Genomic DNA, 25,418 nt, shown 5'->3' with positions numbered 1-25,418 from the left:
GTCAGTGGGAATTCGGTCCCCTTTTGTTTACCTTCTTACGTATCGGCCTCGGTACCTCCTCACGCAGATCGTTACATTCCAGAGTCGATGGGGTTCGTTCCGAAGCAAGGGAGTGGGGGTTTCCATGCCATTTATCCTGATAGTGACGATATGTACTCTCACGATAAGATAGCAATCTGAAGGAGTATCGGCATTTTCAGCCACTGATGATGGAGAGAATCGAGGTGAAGCGGGGTTGGCTATTGGTACACGAAAGTCGGCGTGGGGGTGATTGAAGATGGAGTTACTAGTTCTATATCGTTGCTTTCCCCGCATTCGTGTAATTGGATGTACCTACTTTACGCCTCTGTAATTTTACCGGGGGTTATATCCTCTTGTTCTATTTATCTCTATGATTCTCTTCTGTGAACCCGGTCAGCTATTACCGCTGTGCTTGTTGCTGACACGTTATTAGATGGGTGGCTTTTAAGACGCTGCCCTTAAAGACGGACGTAAAAATTGAGTGGATTGCTGCTGTTTGAACTGTCTAATTACTGTCTACTTCCCTCCTCTCATCGGTTGACGATTGTTTCACGGTGATCGGTGCCATGCCATACCTAGTACACCTGTCAGTACACAACAGCTACTCCATGAAAGATGACAGGTGAAAGCACGTTGATACAAAGGTTGGGGAAAACATGATATAGCAAATCCACATACCAGACAATGCTAATTAATCCTAGGATTGCGGCAATGCAGCTGAACACCAAGGCCACAATGCCTCGGGCAGTAAACCCAGCGGGCAGTGGAGAAACCGAAGTATTCGCCCCAGTCAGATCGTAGAAATCTTTTGTGTTTCCTGCCGCATTGCCCCTTTTCAAGGTATCACTTGCGTCGCATGCCTGCCAATGATCCTCTGGAATTGCAAGTGTCTGTTGCAGATCTAATGGCGCTTCAATCAGGACGACCGCAAGACCGGCGTCCATGTGCCATTCGATGTGGCAGTGGAAGATCCATACACCTTTCACCGATTAGCTACCAGTGCGCGAACCTAAATAAAAATCGAGAGTCACCTGGATTATCCGCTCGAAACCGGATGACAAAGTATCCTGTCGGTTTCACGTAAATAGTATCCCTTCGCATCGGGACTGACGGGAAAGCAGAATGGTTGTTGGCATCGTAGTGACCTGCGTCTTCATCGCTGCGAGCGACGACTTGAAAATTATGACCATGAAGATGGAAAGGATGCTTTCCCGTGTCGTCGTTGTTCAGGACAAGGTCGATGACATCGCCTTTATCCAGGATGAAGGCGTTGGTATTGTAGCCATATACAGTGGAGTTTGTGGCAGCTGACCCGGTGGATAAAGCCGTATAAAGCGTTGGCACTTTAGGCATAACATATGTTATACCATTGAAGAAGGCACTGTATCTAGTTAGAAAATAAAAAGTGATTATTTTCATAGAGTGATAGTATCCTTACTAATTAGCACCGTCCCCCAGGTTATCCATGGTAAGATCGAGAGTGACTGTATAGTCAGGGTCACCCAATAGCCTCTCGCCATCCACAGGGACAAGTTTGAAGTCATCGTATGGATCGAATGATGAGATGTCAGTCGGGGCAGGCCTCTCAGCCTTGTTATCGTAAACTAACCATCCCGTAACGTTGTAGTTCAGAGTCGGAGGGAGTGTATCGAAGAGGTCCTACTAAATGATAAGAACTTGAAGTAATGAATCGATGAAGTATACCCTACCGTGTCCATACTTCCCACAATGGCATAGTTCTTGTTTGTGTCGTTTTTCATTGTCACCAGAAAACTGTAGCGTTGCGCCGCTGTAATGTAGATCATACTGGCTTCTGCTGGCTCTGTCCATACGCCATCGACTTCCACAATTTTCATGGTATGGTCCTCGATCCAAAAATACTGGCTTGCAAAGGCGGCCACATTGACTAAGCGAAATAGGTAAGTCTTCCCTGGTTCAACAGCTATAGTCAAATTCTGAGTATCATTCATGAGGGCCGACTTTGGGACAGGTTCTGCCCCAGTAGGATTTGTAACGCTGATAAACTGCTTCAGCAGCGTTGGCATCGGGTCATGATACCACTCTGATAGAGTTATCACACGCTCCTCATCATACTGGCCAGAATAAGGCTCATCAGGACCCCTAATCACTAGAGCCTGCCGTAAGCCATCTGGGTACTGGCCTCGAGCATGTGAGTGGTACCAGTAGGTGCCCGTTTGATTTACCTGCTCCGCCGGTCAAACTGAGGGCTCGCAGCAGCTCGTACAATAGAAGTGACTCACAGTGAAGTTGTAAACGAATGTGGACCCAGGGGCAATATCGCATTGCGTTACACTCGGAGCACCATCCATATGGGTCGTTCCATTTTGAAAAAAGCCATGCCAATGTATGCTGGTTGATTCATTGCCCAAAGCGTTGTACACCTTTGCAATCACTCGATCACCAAGGGTGAGATTGAGTACTGGAAGGGGCCATTGACCATTAATACCAATCACGGGACGTTCTTGCAAGCCGTCTGGATTGGCCAATACCCAAGTGATGTTCCATTCATAATTGAGGGTCTTGGCACTGACTGACAATGTGGACAAGGAAACCCACCAACCAGAAAAGCCCTAGTTCCATGATAGGCACTTGAGATGGAGCGCTCGCAAGCAGTTAAAAATAAAGAATGAGAGAAAGTCTCGCAGGTATGTTCTTCAAAATGGAGATCTCTCTCCCCCGTTCGAAATCTCTCTCGACTTTTATCCCAACTGGGTGGGCACCTGGTGGTGGGATGGTACGGGGGGCATGGTCTGAACCCTCATGTGCAGGGTTGATCACCGATAATAAATGAAATGAAACCTCAACGCACATTATCGTCTTAGTGTCTTTCGCTCCGCCACCACCTCGAATGGGGCCACTCAATGGAAAGCCAAGCGATGATCAGACACGGCTTAGCGGAAGCTTAACCCTCGTTCCCTCGTAAGGGTTCCAGATTCTTGCTGATCCCACTTATCTGATCCTTCCCTCAGGCCACGTCTGCCCCTCATGGTCAATAGGGACATCTAAACGAGATGAAAATTTGCATTTACAATCTACATTAGGCAATGATACGAGGATTCTACCCTATAGCTTGTGACCGGACAAACAGTGGGGGTGGAACGACGTTTCTGTCGCTGGCGCCATGTCCCTTCACGCACTTATCTTTGTCACGGGTTCACGTTCTTTTTATTTTTACTTTTCTCTTCCCCCACGAGAACATTTTAACCTTTAATTTTTTTTAATCAATCAATCAGATAACCTCTCCCCGATTTATACCGGTGGTGGCTTCTTTTTCGGATCCCCCCTCATAATTTTCATTTATCAATGGCTATGCCGTTGTTTTGGACTCTTGTAGATCTTTAGCCCTCTTTCATTCCTTTCTGAAGCCTCTACCTTCCACTCAACATGGCAACCGATGTATTTGCAGTTCCCAGTATGCATTCTTTTCTTGTTATGCCCCATCTATTAATCAGGAACTAACTTAGTTTGACTAACTTATCGAAGTATTCTTCATCTGCTTTCGAGAATGCGTTGAGACCAGCATCATTGTTTCGGTATTACTTGCCTTCATCAAGCAGACGCTGGGGTCGGACACGGATGCCTTTACTCGCAAAAGGCTTATCAAACAGGTTACTACCATCTTCTCATTCCGTCCCCACCCTATAGAGACAACATTGACGATCAATAGGTCTGGTGGGGAGTTGCGGTCGGGCTGTTTATATGCCTCTGTATTGGAGGTGGTATGATTGGGGCCTTCTACGGGTATGGCAAGGACCATTTTGCCAGCACGGAGGATTTATGGGAAGGCATCTTTGCTTTAGTCGCCGCCGTCATCATCACAGTCATGGGAGCAGCCCTTCTGCGGGTGAATAAACTGCAGGAGAAATGGCGTGTCAAGCTGGCCCAGGCATTGGCGGCAAAACCTCAACCTCAAGGGAGAATGACAGACAAGATCAAGCAATGGTCACAGAAGTATTTCATGTTCATCTTACCCTTCATTACGGTACTTCGGGAGGGTCTAGAGGCTGTGGTGTTTATCGGGGGTGTTAGTCTCAGCTTCCCCGCAAGCGCGTTCCCTCTCCCTGTATTCACGGGACTCTTGGCTGGTGTGGTAGTTGGTTATATCATTTACCGGTGAGTGTGATATGGGCGGCATTGAAACTGAATCCCAATGCTGATAGTAGTCTTTGCGATTTGTCATAGGGGCGGGAATCAAACCTCACTTCAGATATTCATGGTCATCTCGACATGTCTGCTCTACTTGGTCGCTGCTGGACTTTTGTCCCGAGGCGTCTGGTTCTTGGAGAACAACACTTGGAGCAACCTCATCGGTGGCGATGCCTCAGAAACGGGAGCTGGTCCTGGATCATATGACATCCGGCAAAGCGTATGGCATGTGAATTGCTGCAGTCCTTTGGTGAATGGTGGCGGGGGATGGGGAATCTTCAATGCTATACTTGGATGGCAAAACTCTGCCACCTATGGTTCGGTCATCTCATATAACCTCTACTGGCTTGTTGTTATTGTGTGGTTCGTGATGATGCGATATCGCGAACAGCAGGGGCGTTGGCTATTGATCGACCCCTTGGTTCGCCGCTTTAAGACCCGGAAGACTGACGGGTGCCTGGAAAATCCCGAAAGCACAGCAGGTATCGGCGTATTATCGGACAACAAAGCATCGGGGAATGGAGTTATGCGTCTACAAGCCACAGAGGTCTGATAAGGCTTGGGTATACTAGTACTAGTGAATGTGTTGTGTAGACAGATGTCTGCGTTAATGTGAGATAAAACATCGAGCACTATCCCTTAGATCCTCGTGAGACCAGCTGTTGGCGATCTCCCCATAGTTTTCTAAACCGTGTCTTAGACTGTATCTCCAGATAGTCTTGGCTTCAGGAACACGGTCCCGGGCCTACCAATGATTTAGTACGGCTTTCGAATTATTCGAGTCTCGCCTCTATTGTACCCTTCATACCTAGATCCAAGACATCAACAGAACTGAAGTAGCCATTGCCACATAGTCCATCCTATGAAGGAGATGTCCTGTATGTTGAACGTGTCTCTTGGAGGGGGGTTTTGGATCACGTGGAGTCACACACCCTCCCTTGTCACGACTCACTTCCTTCTATACTTTTTAACCCTCCCGCCTCCCTTCATTGTCGAAAGCCCTTCTCCCTAGAACATTTACATCCCACGATCCCAATTTCAAGCTATTGATTCTCCTACATTCTGGCAATGTATATGTCTCAATACTTCTCCTATATCTCAACAGACCTAATCGTGCCGACACCACGCGATCGCCCCTTGGAATGCGCCCCGTAACCTAATTCGAGGAAGATGAATAGGGTCGATGGCATAGTCCGATACTTCATTCTAGGAAAGCATGATTACTAACGTCTTTTGTACAGATAGGGATTAATATTTGACTTTGGTGACACCCCTGATACCGTCAATATTAGTGCTGAGGAAAAAAGGCCCTCTAGATTACATTCCTCGGAATGACGTCCCAGACAAGATGCAAGCCCTACTATTTCGCCTTCCGCATGCTCTCTGTTCCAGGCCTCCTGCCAATGCATTCCAACCCCTCCCACTGGCACACTTTATCCGCGTTGACGCGCCCAAGTCATAGTTAACTTTCCCATTTAGTCTCTGACGGGCCCTTCAACCTTTGCTTCGTATTTCTAGAGATACATACAATTGCAGCCCCAGAAAGAGAAACATAAATCCAATACTATCAATTCGGAATCATCCTTCCTGTTCTTAGCTTTTATCTTCGTTCTCGAGTAGTTCTGGCTGTCCATACACGCCTCCGTCATCCTTTATCGTGGATGCTCATCGGTTACACTTGTGGGAGATGTGACACAGCTTGCTTCTTTTGTTAAACTGGAGAAATTCACCATGACCAATAGGCAGATTACCTCTACAAGAGGAGGGTCCTGGACAAAGGTCGTCATTTTTATCTCCCTCTATGTCTTGCTTCTGGAATCCGTGATTGAGTGGGCTCTTGTGCTCTATCTTTATGGGAATGGACGTGTCGACCGAAAAATGACGCCGAGCTTGATCCTTGCTCTAGTAGCTGTCAGTGCATCCCCCAGAAGCCCGCCGTGTAGTACTAACTATCATTCCCAGTCTTTTCTCACAGTACCGCTTGTCATCCTTCATAGCCTTCTCGCATGGCAGTATAACAAAGTCCCCGGCTTTGGAGGCCAGAAAACAATGCTCCGTGCCGCCTGCACTTATCTCCTGCGAGTGACAGTTATTATATGGCTAGCAGCTAGTGTGGCAGGCCTAGTAGTGGTCTCGCAACAGGTTTCGTGCCTTCCTGAAATAACCAGGGGTAGCTTTTGGAATACTGGCGTCAGCTGTGCTCTTCATCGGACTGCGGTCATAGTTTCCATAATCTCGTTGTAAGTGATGAGACTAATATATTAACTGTTGGCCTTGCTAAATCTACGTATCAGCATAACGGCTTGTCTCTATTTCTGTTCGAGGGAGCTCTGCGAGCGTCCATATGATGTGTCAATACTTGGGGTATACAAAAAGCAGCAATCAGTCTGTGATGAAAGTATCTTCTCAAGCTCAAGCCTGGAAAGCGACACTCTGAAAGATGGCATTCTTTATCTTTGTCCCGGACCAGGTACTGCCTACGGCACCCGCGACCCATATTGGCCGTCGTCCACCGATCACGCATTCGAGAACCCTAACGTGCACAATTTCCAATACCCTCTACCGATTCACCAAAAGCAGCCATTGAGGCCCGACATGAGCCCTGAATCGGAGAATGCCGAAACATTATCAGGTTCGACGTTAACACGCAACGGTACCCTTATTAACACTAACTTACATTCAATTTCACGTACACCCACTTTTGGAACCTCAGGAACTACAAGCGAACAGCACATGCAAAGTCCCGTTGCGGAATTACCCAGTGGCCAAGAAGACTCATCGACAATCAACCACAAAAGACAAAAGTCTTCCTTGTCGTCACTTCGCAAATATCTTCCAAAAGTCTTTCCCCTATCATTGCCTTTATCAGCGGACCCCCAAATTCGCGCTCTCGCCGATTCTAATACGCCTCGAGATGTTGAAAAACAAACAGGAAATGTGATACTGAATAGGAACAGTGATTCCGAGCAGCACCTCACTTCTTCTGCTGAGGAGAAAGAGGAGGTGGCTTCTGCACCTGTCGATTCCGAAACCCGAAGGCCACCAAGTAGCCAAGTCCCTCATACAAGCACCCAGGCTCGACCAACGTCCTCCAACTCATCTGATGCACCTGAGGTCGTGCTACCTACACCTCTCAAGGTGCAGCGATCTAACACAACTCATACTGCACCTATTCCTCGCACCATCCATCGCCATCGACCGAGCTATACAATCGTTCCACCAAACCCATTGGCCTGGCACCCTGTTAATAGAGTTGTCAGCCACAGAGCCTCTGTAATAGAGCCTGATACTCAGCTTCATCATAACCAGCGGCCTAAGGAAAGACGGCAAAGCCGGCATTATCAGTTCGAGCAATCACATGTACCCCGATATACCAGAAGTTATCATCAACCGCATAGCCGGTACAACTACCGTGGCCGGTACGAACCACGCCGCATGTCCTCACAGTCTCGAAGAAGCGATATAGAAATCCATTATCCCAGCACGCGAAGGCCACGCAGCACTACTTGCGGTGGTCTCGGGTCTACAAGAGCTCTCGACAGCATCCGAGAATCAGGCGCATCGGTGGATGAAACTCGGGACATTGTTCCTAATGCCAACACATATCGTGGTGCCCATCGTACGAGCATGGCTGCATTATGATCGATAACACAGCCTGCAGGACAGGCTAAAGCCAAAATAAGGCAAAGGGGTTCTTACTGGCATGCCCCGATAAAACAATATAAAAAGGGACACGAACTTTTTGATCTTATGTCTTTGAAGTGGGCTACTTTCTTTTCTCCTGTCTAAATACTAGCAATATACCGGTATCCAGTGTTCATGTATTAGTTTTGATTCAAAGTTGATGTTCGTTAGGATGAGATTTTATGAAATTATTCTAATCTTGTTTATAGTCTAGACATCATTGTATAGTCCTCGGGCTATGTCTAATGGACAATGTATAGTGCTGTAAAACCGTACATTTCTCATCCCTTGGGTTTTGGGCGCTTTCTTTTTTTCTTCTCTTCTTGCTCATATAAAGCCCACGAGATTAACACCACGAAAATGGAAGATTAAAAGTAGAGGTAAGAATTGATCTATTCATTCGATTGACCCTAGATTACATCACTCAACGTGAATGTCCCATAAACCAAACCCCTGCGGAAGCCATCCTGTACAATAGAGAAACCCAACAAATATATAGATATCCCATACACAATCCCAGGACCGGAAACTCCGAAAGATACAACCAGAAATCACCCAAAGCAAAGCGCTACTCCGACCACGTTTATGCCTTCTTCCTTCCATTCTTCTTCACGTACGCATACTGGTACGCCTGTATCGGCCGGCCCTTATCGTCGAAGTTCACTTTATTCTCTCCAAGCTCTTTCTGGCCCACTGTGTACAGAAAAGCTTTGCCGAATTGGTCGCGTTGTCGGAGAGCAGAATCAACTCGATCTGCCCACACTTTCTCGCGGTTCTCGACGGACCGAGCGATTTTCTTATCAAGTGCTGCGGCTGTTTCATCTTTGACTTTGATGATGGTTTCCAGCTCCTTGATTTCTGCACGGAGAGAGTCTATCTCGTTCTCTTGCGTGGAGCGTGAGCTGCGCAGGAATTGGAGCTCGGATTTGAGTTTTGTCTCGCGCTTTTCAGCGGTAGCTAGGAGATTTCTTAATTTACGGGTTGAGTCTGCGTGGGAGGTGCGTAGGTTAGAGATGGCGGTGGCATGGGCGGTTTGTAGGCTTCGTAGTTGTGCCTGGTGGGTTTCCTCCAAAGCAGTTTCTTTTTGACGGGTTGTTGAAGGGGAGGGTGGAGGGCTGGGTTGTTGCGTGTTCTTTTCTTCCTGGAGACGCTGGATTGTATCCTGGGCTTCGGAGTACTCTTCTCGCAGCTCGTTTAGCTCATGACCGGCCTTGTCCAGGCTGGATTTGAGTTCTTCTGCTCGTTTCGACAAGCGGGTGTTCTCCCCTTCGATTGAGTTAAGGAGGGATTGGGCCTCTGCGGCTTGTTCTTGGGACCGCTTCAATTGGGTTTCTAGCGCGTTTTGCGTTGATGATGCTTGCTCCTGTTCGGTTCGGAGTTTTGTTAATTCCTCACATAGCTGCTCTAGCTCCGGCTCCCCGGAGTCGCTGTCTTTCGGAACGGCTTCAGAGCGAATCGGCATGGAATTGATCAGTTCTAGAATATCTTCGTATGTGTTGCGGCTCGTCTCCCAGGGAAGGTCCGCTGCCATCGCTTTGAGAGCGTTCTCCTGCGCGGTGACTTGCGACTGCGCGCGACTTAGATCAGCTTCCAGTGTGCTGTTCTTCTCCTCTAGTGGGCGATTTCTGATCTCAAGCGTGGCGATCCTATCCTCCAGAGTCCGGTATTCGCGATTTGCGCGGTCTACCTCCGCTTCAAGCTTCTGAATTTCCAGAAGGTGATCATCTATTTGGGCCTTGAGTGCATCGATTTCGGTATTTTTCTCACGCAGTTGTAGTTCCCTGGAAGCTGTAGCTTCATTTAGTTTAGCGAGAGTCTCATCTAGCATAGCGTCTCGTTTTTTTAGTTGCTCCTGGGCTAGGTTTAACTGCTGGCGCAAATTCGCGATCGTCTCTAGTCTCTCAGAGTCTACATCTGTAGGCACCTGTCGGTCTCGGAACTCTTTTCGCATTTCTGCAATCTGCTCCTGAAGGGCACTGATTCCGGTTTCATTGATTGAGGACCTCTGCAAAAGAGATTCCTTCTCTTCATTCTGTTTCTGAAGCAGCTGAATCTGCTCACGCAGGAGCGCATCATCGTTTCGGTTTGCATAGGCCTCATCCAGCAGAGCTGTCTTCTTCTGTAGTTCTGCTTGCAGATGTTTGATCTGCTCTCCAGCGGATGCAGCCTCCAAAACCCGTCTGTGATTCCTTTCAAGTTGTTCATCTCTTTCTTGAACTACATGTTTCAACTCCGCAATCTGTCTGAGCAAATCATCTTTCGTATCTGTCTGGTCTTTGCTGGATGTTGGTTTATGCCTGCGAACCGACGGTGTTCTCGCGGTATCCGGCTCATCATCCGGATCTTCCTCGATGTTCTCCAGCTGCGTCACCTCCTTCGAAAACGCATTACCTCTACGTAACAAATGCGACGGCGTAGACATATCAACAGGAGCAAATTCGCTGTATTCGCCAAGCTCTGCCTCGTCCTCCACAGCGGGTTGTTGCAGTTGTGAGCTCTGCTGTTCCTGCTGTTTTTGCTCTGGAGATTGCGGTCGCGGTGGCTCCTGCTCTTCCCGCGCTGGTTCTTCTTCTTCCTCAATTTCTTCCAGATCCTTATGATCAAATGTATCATCGTCGCCCATGAGATATTTCTCTAGATTGGCCGTAAAATCCTCGGGTCCGCCCACATCCGACAATTGGTCCTCATGGGGTAGCTTCGATTCTCCGAACAATTCGTCGTTCCGCTCCTCAAGACTCAACTGGCCGCTGGGGAATTGGTCAAAATCAAGCGTGTAATCTGCCAGGCGAGCGTCGAGCTCCTTCGCAGCGCGATCAAGCGATGATGCCCGGGAGGACGGCGGCGAGCCGGTCGGCGAATGCGCGTCGTCGATGTCATCGCCGGCGCGATGGGAGATTGGGCTTCGCGCACGCCGGGGGGATCCTTCAGGGCTATGGTTAACTTGCGGAGGGGAGGAAGGCATAAAGAGAGGCGTTGCGAGGGTGGACGCGCCGACTGTATCGTGAGAAGTTGTGTCCATGATGGTATTTGTCGCGGTCGGTAGGTGAGTGAATGCTAGGAATCAAGATCAATTGGCTAGGGCGACATTATTGATTTAGCAGAAGGGCTGACAAGGTCATGTAAATCGAGGTGGACTTTGATAACGATAACCAGCAGATAGAGTATGTCGATGTAACGGACGCGCCTGGACCGGCGATACTGGGAACCCGCCCGTGTGCCGGCCGGAATCCTCAGGTTTTCATATCAGGTGTTTATTATGCTCCATATTAGGTTTAGCGTAGAGGAAGAGCTTTCCTTGATATCGAACTGTACATACCCCGTATGTAATAGATACAAGTACCAGGATTACCGTACTGTAAAGAGACACCCCTTACCAAGACCATCACAGAGTCTTCTTGTAACCATCACCCATTCCGTCCTTTGTTGAATCCCCTCCTTATTTTATCTCCCCAAATATTGACCCTCTGAGGTGCGTTCGGACTGGCCTTCTGTCCAAACCGGTCGCGAAGCAATGGGAGAACCTGACGGCTAAGCTGCGGCCCCCCAGAGACCGTCTGTAATCTCACTACCCCGCTGTTGCTCCTCATCGAAATGCTGGACTTGGTCCTGACCAGTGCAGCAAATCCGCAGCCACCTCCAACCTCCTTTTAAAGCTAAGAAACGATGCCTCCCATACCTGCGCAGGTCGACCGATGCCGGGTGATATGCTATCACCAAACACTCCGTCCGGATCGAGGTCAATATGTGTCCGCGCTACCGCTGGTGCAGAACAACACTGGCATCACGCACATCATCATTGCTGCCTTTCACCTGAATGCCGAACCGGGTCATATTACGCTCAACGATGATCCGCCCCATCATAGCATGTATGATGAGCTGTGGACAGAGGTACCTCTCTTGAAACAGAGTGGGGTACGTGTCATGGGAATGCTAGGAGGAGCCGCTCAAGGTTCCTTCCGCTGTTTGGACGGTGACCAGGACAAATTCGAACGGTACTACCTGCCTCTCCTAGCCATGATTCGGCGTCATCAACTGGAAGGGCTGGATTTAGACGTGGAGGAGGAGATGTCGCTTTCAGGTATCATTAGACTTATTGATCGACTCAAATCGGACCTGGGAGATGGCTTCATCATAACGCTGGCCCCAGTGGCAGCGGCGCTTCTAGGGATTGGTAATCTTTCCGGGTTTGACTACCGGGAGCTTGAGCGACAACGAGCATCGAAAATTAGTTGGTATAATACACAGTTCTACAACGGCTGGGGCCCAGCGGATGATCCTCGTATGTATGCGGCGATCGTCGCGCAAGGATGGTCACCGCAACGCGTCGTTTACGGACTGTTGACGAACCCCGGCAATGGATCGCAGGGCTACGTTCCTCGGGAGATCATTGGGCCTATATTAGGCCAGCTGGTTGAGCAGTTCCCCAACTTTGGCGGTGTTATGGGCTGGGAGTATTTTAATGCCAAACCAGGGGAGCGGGAGAAGCCCTGGCAATGGGCGGCGGAGATGTCGCTTAGCATGCATATGAAGGATCTGGTCATGGCTTTTTATCAGGGCTTATGGCGAGCGGTTTGATGAACGTTCTCCGAGATATGATGAATCAACAACGGTAGAGATCTATGGACGTAGAGCATAAAAACAGACCAACGAATGTAATCAAATTATATACAACTACTTTACATTCTTTCATTGCTGGAGATATGATATGTAGAACGATAGGGGAGAGTACTAGTTATTGTGGAAGTGTGTACCTGAGGCTAACCGGGTGGAATGTCCAATGTCGTCATACCGCCTATACTAGTCAACTGCAGTCCACCACATCTTCCAAACTCCAACTTCTCTATTCTCAGCTCCACTTCTCTACCTATCAGAATGTCACCTGAGCTTCTTCTCTAAAGCTCGAACGGAGAATAATTCATGGCTAAAAGAACACTCATTATCTCGCAGCGCGCCTAAAACCTTCCCACGAAGCTATGGTTTCCTTGCCGCGGGTTGCCGCGGCCACGAGCTCCGTGATACTCAGACTCGCCGCCTTCATCTTTCTTCGCTGGGTGCGTCCATCTAAGTTCGTTCAATTACCAAATAACGGCTGCTCATTCGTGTGCAGATCCCCGGTCATCATTTCCCACCTCTAATCTTCACCTCGTTAGTGGTGTATCTATCTTCATTGTTCTCGCTCAGTCGGCCGGCTGATGAGAGCACCACCAATCGCCCCCATGACTTGAAACGCTCCAGGAACACTTCCAGTAAGTATATCCCTACCCCATAGTGCTTCCCCACTCTGGATTTGCTCACAGAAGATATGCGCAGGATCTGCAGAGTCTCTATCTAATGATAGCGTTCTTAAGACGCTTTTAACGGGACTGCCCTCCCCCACGTCGCCGTTGGTGACCCGGCTGACAGTGCTGGTTAACATTGTCCTTACACTCTTCACTTCCGACCTTCTACTGCGTGGGTTAGTTTTCTATCCTGCAAACGATGTTGCCTTCTCGCGCATTGGCTATGTCTCCCCAACTACAGCGAATTTGCTCGTTCGAGAGCCGGACTCGGCTCAACTACCCCTGGTGGTCTTCTACCAAGAAGCGGAACAGGATGACCCCTTGAAATGGGTGGAAGAAGGCATTATATATGCACTTGATGAATCGACGGATTTCACAACCTCGGTGACTTTGCAAAACTTGAAACCATCCTCGCATTATCGATACTCTTTGTCCAACAATCGCACAGGCTCTTTTGTCACCGCGCCTCTTCCTGGTTCGGCATCTGCCGACCGGCTTAGCTTTTTGACGTCTAGCTGCATAAAGCCAAACTTCCCGTACAATCCGTTATCTCATCCATTGCGTATCGAGGGCATTGAGAAGATGACTGAGACCGTCAGCAAATTGCCATCCTTGCTTCGACCGGCTTTTATGCTGTTCCTCGGTGACTTCATCTATATCGACGTTCCCCAGCGCTTTGGCTCGTCTGTATCACATTACCGCAGTGAATATCGTCGTGTGTATTCTTCTCCCTCGTGGTATTCCCATGGTGATAACCCGGCCATCGACCTGCCGTGGATACACACTCTAGACGACCATGAGATTGAGAATGACTGGTCGAAGGGCAACAATACAGCTCCCTATTTGGCTGCTGCTGACCCCTATATCCATTACCACGTCAGTGTGAACCCCCCGATCCCAGCCACTCCTTTTGCCAAGCCAGAAAACACAACCTATTTCTCTTTCATCAACGGCCCGGCGTCATTCTTCATGTTGGATACCCGCACCTATCGCTCCGAGCCCGCCCAACCGGACTCTACCATTCTTGGCTCAGCGCAACTGCAGTCCTTGCTTGCATATCTGTCTCGTCCTGAACCAGCCGAAGTGCGTTGGAAGATCGTCGCCTCCAGCGTTCCATTTACTAAAAACTGGCGCGTCGGCACGACCGACACATGGGGTGGGTTTTTGAACGAGCGTCGCACAGTGTTTGAAGCCATGTGGCGCGCTGAGCGAGAGCTGGGAATTCGTATCATCCTGCTCAGTGGAGACAGACACGAGTTCGGGGCGACCCGATTCCCTGATCCTACATTTGACTACACGCCCGATGAACTTCTCCCCGATACCGCCGGAGAAGGCCTGCACGAATTCAGTGTCGGTCCGCTCAGTATGTTCTACCTGCCCATCCGGACCTACCATCAAACCGACAATGAAGATGTCACGGTCAAATACATCCCAACCGGTAACACCAAGTACGGATTAATCGATATCGACATCCGCGATGAGACCGTACTCATCAGTGGCAGGACGGCAACCGTACCCAGTTCCGTCCTTACCTACTCACTCTATGTTGACAACGATGTCGCCTGGAAATATAGTCTCAGCGTCCCACTTCCCGGGTATGAGGATGTTGCCTCGGCTGCCTCTGTCAGACACCCGCGACTCCTGCCAGGTAAAGTCCTTGAGGACAACCGTGAACTAGTTGGATGGAGTGCCCAGCTCAGAGCCGTCCTTAGTCAGGTGGAGGAAGTAAGAGGACAGCTAGTTAACCAGTTTAGGGCTCAAGTCTCTAAACTTTTGGATAGAACGGGAACAGCAGAAAGACTCGACTGATTATGAATATGGACCTGGCATAGATCAATACATATATCGTCGAATTTTCCCTGGCGATAACGTATCAATTCATACTAAAAATATGTTAATGTACAGTATGGTAAGATTAACCGTCACTATTGCAACCTATCGACGTATAAAATGTCACCTAAGTATCGTTCTTTGAAGAAGTTAAAATCATACCATGGCAATGAAAACAATACGCGCCCAACACCATCCACATGCTGTATAATCGATCAATCGTGACCCATGAAGCGGTATCACCACGAAACAAACAGATACAGGAGAGAAAAGAAAATTGACATGAAAAGAAACAATGTTGGGATCACCGTCCTCTACCGCGTCCTCCTCCGCCCATCAATCCGCTCATTTGGCTCATCATCCCCTGTAGGTCCATACCTCCAAGGCCTGGCAGACCACCACCGCCGCCTTGTCCCTGGAGCATTTGCATCATCTTGGCCATATCGCCCATACCGGGCATTCCAGGGAAACCTGCGCCACCTGCGCCACCCATGGAGGCCATGCGCTTCTGCATCGCGGCGAGCTGCTGTTCTTTATTGCCACCCTTGAGCATATTCTGGGCTCGTTGCATCTGCTTCTTCTGCCCACCGACGCGCTTGGCCATACCGGCCATCATGCGGTGCTGCGACAGAAGGTCTTCGACCTCGCGCACGGTCGTGCCGCTACCACAGGCGATGCGGACCATCCGGCTAGGCTGCTCCACAAAGACCTTGCCATCGCTGTCAAGCTCTGCCGTAGTCATACTGTCAAAAATGTAGATCATGCGGCGGAGTTTAAGCGAGCCATCTTCATCATCCAGCCCAGCAGTGAGATTGGACAAGCCAGGGATCATGCCAGAAAGTTTTGACAGGGGACCCATTTTCATGATCGAGGAAATGTTCTCTCGGAAATCACGCACCGTATAGATACCTTCCGAGATGTGCTTGTACGTCTCCTTGGCTGCTACTGAGTCCTTGGTCACGGCCTGAACGTGCTCGACTAATCCTGCCATATCGCCCATGCCCAGTAGCTTCTGGATAAAAGCTTTTGGCTCGAACCGTTCAAGGTCCATCATATGTTCACCCGTGCCGAGGAAGATAATGGGAGTATGTGTAGCTGCTACAGCAGAAATAGCACCACCTCCAGCAGCATGCCCGTCCGTCTTCGTGATAATGATGGCACCAAAATCAGCTGTTGCCTTGAAGGCCGCCGACTGGGCTTCGGCCGCTTGACCGATCGTGCTGTCGAGGACCAAGATCGTCTGGTCTGGGGTGACAGCAGTCTGAATCTGCGTCATTTCCGTGAAAAGTTCCTCCTCCTGCTTGTGACGACCGCTAGTATCCACGATTATGATCTCAAACCGCTCCTTCTTGAACTTGGCCACACCCTCAGCCGCCACCACTGCGGGGTCGGTCTGCGTCAAACTTCCATAGTAAGGAATTTTGGCCTTTGTCGCATTCTGTTTCAGCTGATCGAATGCACCGGCACGGAAGGTATCCGCACAGACGAGTGCCGTTTTGAAGCCCCGCATCTGATAATGTCTAGCCAGCTTGGTACAAGTTGTCGTCTTACCAGCACCCTGTAAACCAACGAACATAATCACATTAGACCGGCCCTTCTTGGGTCGGAAAGGATCTGCATGTGGATTGACCAGAGCAACTAATTCATCGAAGACCGCTTTCTGAATCAACCTCTTCTTATTGACGGCGGGGGGCAAGGAGGCGAAGTTCACGCTGGACTTGATAGATTTCCGAAGTGACTGGACGAGACGAACGTTTACGTCGGCTGATAAAAGTGCAGCGCAGATCTCTTTCAACATGTCATCAAAAGCCTAGAAGGCGTTAGTTGCGTGAAACCTCCTTGAGAATCAAATGCACATATTGGCAGCCCACCTTCTCGTCTAGATTGTTGGACCTAGTCAGGTCATTGACGGCGGCGTTGATACGCCGCCCGAGATCCTGAAGGACCATGGCGGGAACTCTCTTAGGAGATAAAGGTTGGTATCGCAGTAAAATCAATAAGGAACAGGGCGTAGGGAAGTTAGGTGATCAGAAACCGAATAATGGCAATGCTTGATCGACAGGTAGAATGTCGGAGAGGCCACCAATCTCAATCATTTCCAGTGCGGAGAGTCTGGAGCGGGCGGTCAGCCAATCAGAGACATCATTGTTTCTTCCGCCTTTGAATGTATTCGAGACTTACAAGAAAAAAAAAAGACCATGCAATTCCTATATCAACACGAAAAATTTACCACAGCTTAAATTCAGACGTTCCCTCAATTATCATGCGTCTATCCACTACAGCAAAGAAGCGCAAGGTCTTGGAAGGTCTGCAGGGCAAAACTGGACGGCCTCAAAAGAAGTTTAGGAAGCAGCGCGAATACCACAGCAGTTCTGACGAAGCGGAAGATGGAGCAACCGATTTTAAAGCTGTCAGTTTAGCAGATTCCAACGAGGACGAGGTCAAAGTAAAGAAGCCGAAGGAACAGACAAAATCTTCAATTGCTTCAAAGAAGAGAAAGGATAAAGAGAGCAGCGACGACGACGGCGATGAATCGTCTGACAGTGACGATAAGAAGGATGAAAAGCATGAAGCTTCGGGCTCAGACGTATCTTCTGATGCTGAAGATGAGGATGATGATTACGACTCTGATGTGTCTATGCCGACGTCAACTACGGACCACAGAGCTGTCCCCAAACGGAATGATCCTTCGGCGTTCTCTACCTCTATCTCTAAGATTTTGGCGACAAAACTACCTTCCTCTGCCCGGGCGGATCCTGTCCTCTCACGCAGTAAAATAGCCACGCAAGCCAGCACAGATTTTGCCGACGAGAAATTGGACAAGCAAGCACGAGCCAAACTGCGCGCCGAGAAGCAGGAAGAGTTAGATCGCGGTCGGATTCGTGATGTTCTAGGAATCGAACGAGGTGAGGCTGGCGCTGTTGCTGAGGAAGAGAAGCGTCTTCGGAAAATCGCCCAGCGTGGTGTGGTGAAACTTTTCAATGCTGTTCGAGCAGCTCAAGTGCGCGGAGAAGAAGCGGCCAAAGGCGAGAGGAAGAAGGGTACCATCGGCATTGGCGAACGAGAGAAGGCCGTCAATGAGGTTAGCAAACAAGGATTCCTGGAGCTGATTAGTGGAAAGAAGGGCAAGCCATTGAATATTGAGGAGGCCTAAATGGAGATTCTGTATATGTTGAGAAGCAAACATATCTTAGGCGTTGGGGTTTTGTTTTGTTTTTTTTTATTGCACGTTTGGATTAAAAGTTATTCCTATTTACAGACTCTTGCAAAATAGAATGGAGATGAGAATACCCAATAGTACAATATACATTTACAACCAAAGGCCTCCGGCATTTGCTAGATCGTCTCAAAATGCTACTTCACTGTATTGCTTGAACGCGCTTTGATTCCTCCCAGTAGGTACCATCACATCACAGCACAATGTCCCTGCGGGCTTTATTTCTTGGGCTCGAAGTCACTCGCCTGCAAGTTCCTGGTCATAGAGGGCAGACGGACAACTAGTCCGTCAAGCTCCTTGCTCATGATAACTTGACAACCCAACCGAGATGTCTCTGTCAGCCCGAATGCCAAATCCAGCATGTCGTTTTCGTCGTCGGATGGTTCTTCCATCTTGTCGAACATGTCGGGGTCCTCCACAATGACATGGCATGTCGAGCAGGCGCATGAACCGCCGCAAGCTCCTAGCGCAGAGGAAACCAGTCAGTAAGCAGGCTTGAGCATTGTGCCCTGTCCCAAGGGGATCCGAACCTTCCATCTCAAGATCATTGGCCTGCGCAATGTCTAACAAATTGTCCCCCTCGGATACCTGGAAGTCGTACTTCTCACCATCCTTGTCAATGAAAGAGATGTTGAGCCTGCAACGAGTCACATCAGCACATGGTCCATGAGATAACATCATAGCTAGGCCATGACTTACTCCTCTCCGGGTTTCGGAGGTGTGATATGGCCATGCTGAACTCCCGCGGAGGCCGAAAAGCTTCGGCATTGAGGGTTCAATCCGTTCCATACCCGCCGTTGACTCACACTATACCCGGGTCTCTTAGCGTACAACGAGTACTGGTTCGGGGCAGTCACTCGAGGACTCTGTGAGGAATAAGTAAGAAGCCGTTTCGATTGGGCGCGGCATGCGCGATCTCCGGGGACAGTCTTCGGCACGGCATGACGCAAATTAAGGAAAGTTTCTCTCCAGAACGACATGTTTATAGAGTATGCGACGAGGAATTATAGAGGATTGTAGAAAAGGAAAGTATAGTGAATAGACTCCCAGGAGAGTAGATTGCCAAAAGGCAGGGGACTATAGAAAGGAAAATCTAGAAGAGAGACGTTTCAATTGAAGATCGATTGATTGAATCTGGAGGGAGAAAAAGAGAGTAACTCCGAGGAGAAGGCGGGAAATTCGGACATAATCATTCGCTGCTTCCAACTTAACCTTTTTTTTCTTGACCTTTTTTGCTCTCCGCCTTGGACCTTAAACGGTAAATTAATCTAGAACAATAAATCCAAAAACTTCCGACAAGAACATCCGCCCTTCCCTTTCTACAAGAAATCGTCAATCTCCATAGAACACTCCCCTACCTCCCCCAACGATGGCATCTTCTCGTGAAGGGCTCAATCCTCTGCGCCCTTATTACTCTCCCCCCTCCATGGGCCTGGAGGCCTCCAACGCCGCTTCATCCCCTCCAGATGCGTCATCGGCCCATGTTTTTGGAAGCTCTGCCCGCGACTTGCTGTCCGACTTGGACTACTCGGATTATTTAGAGAACTCTCCCTCGGTATCAAGCTGGATCAAAGATGCCTTGGACCGTGCACTTTGGAAATATACCAGTCTCTTGACTGCACAACCGTTTGACGTCGCGAAGACCATTCTACAGGCCTATGTCGTGCCCGACAGTCAGGATGGACAGTGGCTTCTGGATGGCCATCGGAGGCAAAGTTCGGGTGCTCGGAGCGATCCCTATGGCGAGGAAGGGGACGAAGAAGAAGAAGATGGAGTTGTAAGCTCTAAGTGTAACCCTAGAAGGACCAGAGGGGGGAACAATCTACGTGATGGCTAACGTTGCAATGGGTCAATTAGGATGCGCTATCTTCAGACGATGAGAGCAGTTACTTCACATCGACAGCACCTGCAGCCTCGTCGCCGTCAAACTCACGATCTCGAAAAGCCCGACGCCATATCACTGATCGAAGCGGTTACATTCAAGCCTCAACCCCATCGTCCCGGAACGCTTTGAAAATCAAAAACCCAGGCTCTCTGATGGATGTACTTTCCCAGTTGTGGACCACCAGTGGACCAACATCCCCATGGAAAGCAACCAATGCCACATTTATCTACTCTCTACTCCTCCCAACATTGAACACATTCATTCGCAGTCTCCTGTCAGCTATTGTGGGGCTACCAGAAGATGATATCTCATCCTCTATGACAGCGGACATTCTGACTTCGACCTCTCCAATCGCCACCTTGGTCCTGTCATTCATCTCTACATCCTTGTCTGCATTGATCCTCTCCCCGATTGATACAGCCCGCACACTCCTCATTCTTACACCCGTCACTCATGGACCCCGCTCCCTTATACGAGCCATTCGACAAATTCCAACTCCTAACTGCACGGTACCCCCTCATCTAGTGCCAATCACGATCCTCCATTCCAGTTTGCCCAACTTCATAATGACCACCACTCCGCTCTTCCTGAAATCGTACCTGTCTCTTGACCCCGTCCTCAACCCGTCCATGTGGAACTTGTTTACCTTCATGGGGTCCGGTTTAGAACTGGCAGTCCGGTTCCCTCTGGAAACTGTGCTGCGTCGCGCACAGATCGCTACTTTCACGTCCCCAAGCCTCCGCCAACAGTCTACTAGTGGGCTGCGTTCTGCAAAGCCCTCAGAGGCTACCACTGAAGCTCCTGAGGTCGAAACCATCGTTCCGACACCCAGTACATATAGGGGTATTGTCGGAACGATGTGGGGTATTGTATACGAGGAGGGTGTTCAACCGAACCCAGAGGCTGAGAAGGCACAGGCCTTATTCAACAAGCCCATTGCGCTGAGGAAACGGCAAGGCCAGGGAATTCATGGCCTCTATCGCGGCTGGCGAATTGGTATGTGGGGAATTGCCGGTATCTGGGGCGCCAGCTTTCTTGGAAGCGCTGGTGCCATCGCGGAGGATGGAGCGATGCCTAGTGGAGGCCGCTTTTGATCAAACCACATCTGTTGAGTTTTCATGCACCTGACACCCACAGTTGTCCCAACTTGGTTCACTGTTTATCTTGTTATCATACCCACTCCTATTCTTCGTTATCATCCTTGTCCTGCCCCTAATCAATTCCCCACTACCTCTACGCCCTTTACTATTTTGCCTACCTAGCTGGCGCAAGGGGGTTGAAGGCGTTGGACCTGTTTGTGTTCATTTTGTAGATATCAACGGCGGCGACATGCTTTCTGATAGGTCTTCGAACTCTTTTCCCTTTTATTCCTGCCGTTTAACATTGGGAATATGTATATCACTCATCCAGCTTTAGCGTCATGGTACATCAGCCATCTCATCTCCTTATACAGAGCCTTTCATTTCGGACAGCAGTGGCAATGAAACCATATGTTTCAAGGAGTCTACATTATGATGAAAATACCCCTCGTATGTCGGTCGATAAATACATCAAACCAATCAGATCGCCACCCAGAAGGACCCATTCCATCTATCTAAACTGATTCCAACTTGATTTTCCAAACCAGAAGGACTCTATATTGGATGAAACGCAATGGCTGTTTTCATCTGAGCCGCGGCTCAACCCGTACATATGTAATATTCTTTTGGGCCATGTTCGTCTTGGATTTTATTTTTGGAATCACCCGAAATCAACCCAAAATGAAAGTAAATAGATAACGCCGATCATTCACCCGTCTAATCATTGGAGTGAATTGTATTCATTCCATTCCATCCCATACCATATCGATCCATCCATCCCCTCTTTTTTAAACGTAAGGTCGAAGTGAAGCAAGAAATAGCCCTGGCTTCTTTTTGTTCTTTCTTCCAAGTTCCCTCGGTGCACGTCACGGAGGCCTAAAGAAAACAAATCCATGGAAACATGGGCCCGAGGATCGAAGATATTAGAAACTGAAATGCATCCCGTCTCCCATCATGAGTTCCAAAAAAAAAGGAAAGAAAAGAAAAGAAAAGAAAAAAGAGAGATGTTGTATAATACAAACTCAGACACGAGTCAAGTTTGGGTATCATAAAGAAGGAAAAGAATTAAAAGAAATTATATGGCATAGATTCATGAACGTAGTTGGGCGGACGGCTTATTTGTCGGCAAACCTCCGATCAAAGTAGCGCAAGACGCCCATTACGCTCGCTGCCTCGACCTCGAGTGCCGCCCTCGAGGAGCATCGATCAGGTGATGCAACATCCTTAGGATTCGGTAATGTATGAAGCTTAGGAAGCCACGTAGAAATTTCATCGCTGGCACGGGAGAAGTTCGGGTGACGTGACAATGTCGTGAAGGCATCAGCACAAGAGAGGGTCAGTGATGGCGTCGTAGATCTACCAGATGTCGATTTGGCAGCGGCAGCACGCGGAGGGTTGGAACTGCGTGACTGGCAACACCCGCCATCGGCGCCCTTACCGCCGCAGCATCCGGAGGAGGCAACGCTGGCGGAGCGGGAGGCCGCCAGCGTCTTGCAAAAAAGGGTACTCTTCGGGTCCGCAAGACATTGGGCACAGGTGCCAGGGCCATTCGCACAGGGGTTGGTTGCCTGGTTAATGGACGGCAGAGTGACTTCAGAGCGAACGTCGCCATCGGAGGGAGGTGGTGTGAATTGAGACAGGTTCTGAATAGGTGCAAGACGGTTGTTCTCGAAGGACTGTCGACGCTGCTCTTCCTGGGCTGCCATTTCCGCACATATACATGGGGTTCCATCCTGGCAAAAGCCGCACGGATCAACCGCGGGGGATGAAACAGCCGTGGCATTGTCTTCCTGTGGTTGAGGGGCGGCAAACCGTGTGGTAAAGTCGATTTCCATCTCCTCCGGGTCGGGCTTTATCTCAGGCTCGGCACGCCCTTGTCCAGTGGTGCTAAGACGCTTAGAATGCAATGACTCAACGCCCGGCATTGCAAATGCATCTTCAATACACTGACAATGTGTAGAAGAACAACTAGGACAGCCCAGTGGCACTTCCTCCTGCTCATCATCGTTACTACCACTGTTGGCGTTGCTCGGCGAAGACCTTTCATTTGTAGCTCGTCCAGAACCGGAGTTTCTGGCAGACACACGAGTCAATGGTGCCCTACCCGCAGGGGCATTCTTATCTGAGAGCGACGACCGGAACTCTTTAACAAGGGCTTCCTTCGCGCTTCTTTCGACCGAGACTTCCTTCTCCAGAGCGTGGCATCGGTCGCGCCACCATGTCATTTCATTCCGGCACTGTTCGACTTCATGAGACAAATTTGAAATTTGCTCTTTGAACGCTGCCACATGAATATCGTGCTCTTCTTCGATTTTCTTGATTTGGTCTTCGAGCTCATTGACGCGGGCGGCTCTACGTTCCCTGAACGCTCTTTGGGCCGCACGATTCTGCGCCTTACGTTTAGTAGGCGGCGTATCTGTGGCAGGCTTCCGGCCAGGTTTGGGACGTGGTGGTATAACCCATTCCTTGGAGGTGACGGATCCGGGTGTACCCGGTCCGGGAGACGGTGAAATGGTTGGCTTGGCGGCAATTGCGGGAGCCAACGGAGCTGGAGTGGGCGCAGGGGCTATTGAAGGTGCGGGAGTTGCCATTTTATTTAGGATTGCCTCTTTATTTCAAGAGGAACTCTGGGTAGAAGTCAGCGGGTCATGTCCCCGGGTGCGGGTGTAGAAGATAAGGTGAAGGTTGGAAAGTGTAGGGAAAGAGAGTCCACGGACCAACAGGTGGTGTCACTTGATCGCTGCGGCCGGAAGAGCGGAAGTGCGCCCCTGCAGCCAGTAAGCGAGGCGAAGGATGGATGAGCTATAAGATGTGTAATCTGGAAGCAATTCTCCCTAGGTTCACTTTCCCAGAGCATAGAATCTCTGGGGAGGTAAAAATGAACGAAGGAGACTCTTAAGATGAAGATTAGGGAAAGAAAGAAGCCGAGGAGGAAGAGGGAGGGGGAAACAGGACTGGAAAAAGGTGATCGGATCAGATTAGATTATCGTGCGGTCTCACCGATTTCGGCGACTGGTGGAGTCACTTACTCGCTTGGGTTTCTTATTCGTTGACCCATACTTGCTCCCTGGTTTATCAATCAATGGAGACGTTGGGGTTTGCACCTATTAGGGCATGAACTAGAGCTTCCTCCTGCCCTGCAGTCACAGTGAGTCTGGAGAAACACGTAACGCGTATGCCGTAGTAGGCATGCGCAACACCTTCTGGCATAGGGTATCCTAACATCTTGAGATTGATTACTAGTATTGTGGGAAACACAAGAAATCTCATATCATGCATGCAACCATATGATCAGAAGTGGTGACTTCAATCAATTCCGACTCTATCCTCAAACCCATGGAACTTGAAATTTTCTTTTCCTCCAAACCATGAGGTGGATGTGGTGGGTACGGAGTACATAGTAGTCATAAATACTCTTTTCGGCACCAGTGTGGAATCTGCTCACCCGCGGTGGCCGCGATTGTCCTTGGCTCTTTTTTTTTTTTTCTCCCTCCTCTCTCCCCTGAAACCCACATGATATTACACAGCAGAGTACTACGATAGAGTGTTCTTCTGCCATTTATAATCGATAAGATTATTCATAATCTTCTGGTTCCGTTGAGCTAGCTCTGGTTCCAGCTAGGTAGCTATGAGAAAAATTCGAATTCCAAGAAAAACCATCAGTATCTCAAATAGACTTATAGAGTACTCCGCCACCCGTTTCCCTATGAGAGAAAGAAGAAGAATTAAAAAAATATTAAAAGAAATATTATAGTTCTCTTGTCACTTTTGTCACGTTTGTCCCGTAGAAAAGCGACTATAATGGTAATGCTTTCCATTCGGCACTTCATCTCCCTCCATCATCTGATCTTATCTGATCCCGGCTTTACCAGATTGGGCTATCTGATCATTCTGATGCCGTAATACGCTAAACCGTCCATCGACGATCTCTTGAACGGACGAATCTCGTTAACCTTGTTTAGCATAGCTGACTGGGACCAAAGCTTTATAGAGGGGACGGAAGGAAAATTTTTGCTTGGTTTTACTAATATCATGGATTTCAAATCCCAACCCCCGTGCTCAATTGACCGGTATCCTACTCGGTTTTGATGCCGATCAACGGAATTGAACGGCGAAACACGGACCGAAACTGCTATAGCATTTACCACGAAGGATACCCTCATTGACCGACTTTCGTAGGCAAACTGTGCATGGCAATATGTTTCCTCTGGATCCCTTGCAGGGAACAAGGGATGCGGAATATGAAAACGTGGAAT

At 49.1% G+C, this 25,418-nt stretch overlaps 9 protein-coding genes across 9 annotated transcripts; 4 read left to right on the top strand and 5 right to left on the bottom strand.

Moving 5' to 3' along the window:
- Positions 1-526: 526 nt before the first annotated feature.
- fetC (putative ferrooxidoreductase Fet3) lies at positions 527-4,008 on the bottom strand (the record flags this gene model as incomplete). Its single annotated transcript, XM_023236756.1, has 7 exons — positions 527-596; positions 700-1,000; positions 1,053-1,402; positions 1,460-1,680; positions 1,731-2,225; positions 2,283-2,612; positions 3,967-4,008. The coding sequence occupies 7 exons, from the start codon at positions 4,006-4,008 to the stop codon at positions 527-529; spliced, it is 1,809 nt and encodes a 602-aa protein (XP_023091878.1).
- Positions 4,009-8,455: 4,447 nt separating this feature from the next.
- AO090102000590 (putative spindle pole body associated protein SnaD) lies at positions 8,456-10,891 on the bottom strand (the record flags this gene model as incomplete). Its single annotated transcript, XM_023236755.1, has 1 exon — positions 8,456-10,891. One exon carries the CDS (start codon positions 10,889-10,891, stop codon positions 8,456-8,458), a length of 2,436 nt encoding a protein of 811 aa, XP_023091879.1.
- Positions 10,892-11,535: 644 nt separating this feature from the next.
- Positions 11,536-12,937, top strand: AO090102000591 (putative class III chitinase; the record flags this gene model as incomplete). The annotated part of the gene is made up of 2 exons (XM_023236754.1): positions 11,536-12,408; positions 12,674-12,937. 2 exons carry the CDS (start codon positions 11,536-11,538, stop codon positions 12,935-12,937), a joined length of 1,137 nt encoding a protein of 378 aa, XP_023091880.1.
- A 796-nt stretch (positions 12,938-13,733) lies between these two features.
- AO090102000592 (alkaline phosphatase family protein) lies at positions 13,734-14,960 on the top strand (the record flags this gene model as incomplete). Its single annotated transcript, XM_001822690.3, has 1 exon — positions 13,734-14,960. One exon carries the CDS (start codon positions 13,734-13,736, stop codon positions 14,958-14,960), a length of 1,227 nt encoding a protein of 408 aa, XP_001822742.3.
- Positions 14,961-15,285: 325 nt separating this feature from the next.
- Positions 15,286-16,930, bottom strand: AO090102000593 (RNA-binding signal recognition particle subunit SRP54; the record flags this gene model as incomplete). The annotated part of the gene is made up of 2 exons (XM_001822691.1): positions 15,286-16,791; positions 16,853-16,930. 2 exons carry the CDS (start codon positions 16,928-16,930, stop codon positions 15,286-15,288), a joined length of 1,584 nt encoding a protein of 527 aa, XP_001822743.1.
- A 314-nt stretch (positions 16,931-17,244) lies between these two features.
- On the top strand, positions 17,245-18,135 carry AO090102000594 (rRNA processing protein RRP15; the record flags this gene model as incomplete). The annotated part of the gene is made up of 1 exon (XM_001822692.1): positions 17,245-18,135. The coding sequence occupies one exon, from the start codon at positions 17,245-17,247 to the stop codon at positions 18,133-18,135; it is 891 nt and encodes a 296-aa protein (XP_001822744.1).
- A 281-nt stretch (positions 18,136-18,416) lies between these two features.
- Positions 18,417-19,178, bottom strand: AO090102000595 (ferredoxin family 2Fe-2S iron-sulfur cluster binding protein; the record flags this gene model as incomplete). Its single annotated transcript, XM_001822693.3, has 3 exons — positions 18,417-18,661; positions 18,729-18,835; positions 18,898-19,178. The coding sequence occupies 3 exons, from the start codon at positions 19,176-19,178 to the stop codon at positions 18,417-18,419; spliced, it is 633 nt and encodes a 210-aa protein (XP_001822745.1).
- A 389-nt stretch (positions 19,179-19,567) lies between these two features.
- Positions 19,568-21,177, top strand: AO090102000596 (mitofusin complex protein UGO1; the record flags this gene model as incomplete). Its single annotated transcript, XM_001822694.3, has 2 exons — positions 19,568-19,975; positions 20,056-21,177. 2 exons carry the CDS (start codon positions 19,568-19,570, stop codon positions 21,175-21,177), a joined length of 1,530 nt encoding a protein of 509 aa, XP_001822746.1.
- Positions 21,178-22,277: 1,100 nt separating this feature from the next.
- On the bottom strand, positions 22,278-23,753 carry hapX (bZIP transcription factor HapX; the record flags this gene model as incomplete). The annotated part of the gene is made up of 1 exon (XM_003190139.2): positions 22,278-23,753. The coding sequence occupies one exon, from the start codon at positions 23,751-23,753 to the stop codon at positions 22,278-22,280; it is 1,476 nt and encodes a 491-aa protein (XP_003190187.1).
- Positions 23,754-25,418: the final 1,665 nt, after the last annotated feature.

This window comes from Aspergillus oryzae, chromosome 4 (genome assembly GCF_000184455.2).
Source record: "Aspergillus oryzae RIB40 DNA, chromosome 4".
In the NCBI taxonomy this organism is placed as follows: Eukaryota; Fungi; Ascomycota; class Eurotiomycetes; order Eurotiales; family Aspergillaceae; genus Aspergillus; species Aspergillus oryzae.
The sequence above is the reverse complement of the archived record's forward strand: the minus strand, read 5'-3'. Positions and strand labels throughout refer to the sequence as shown.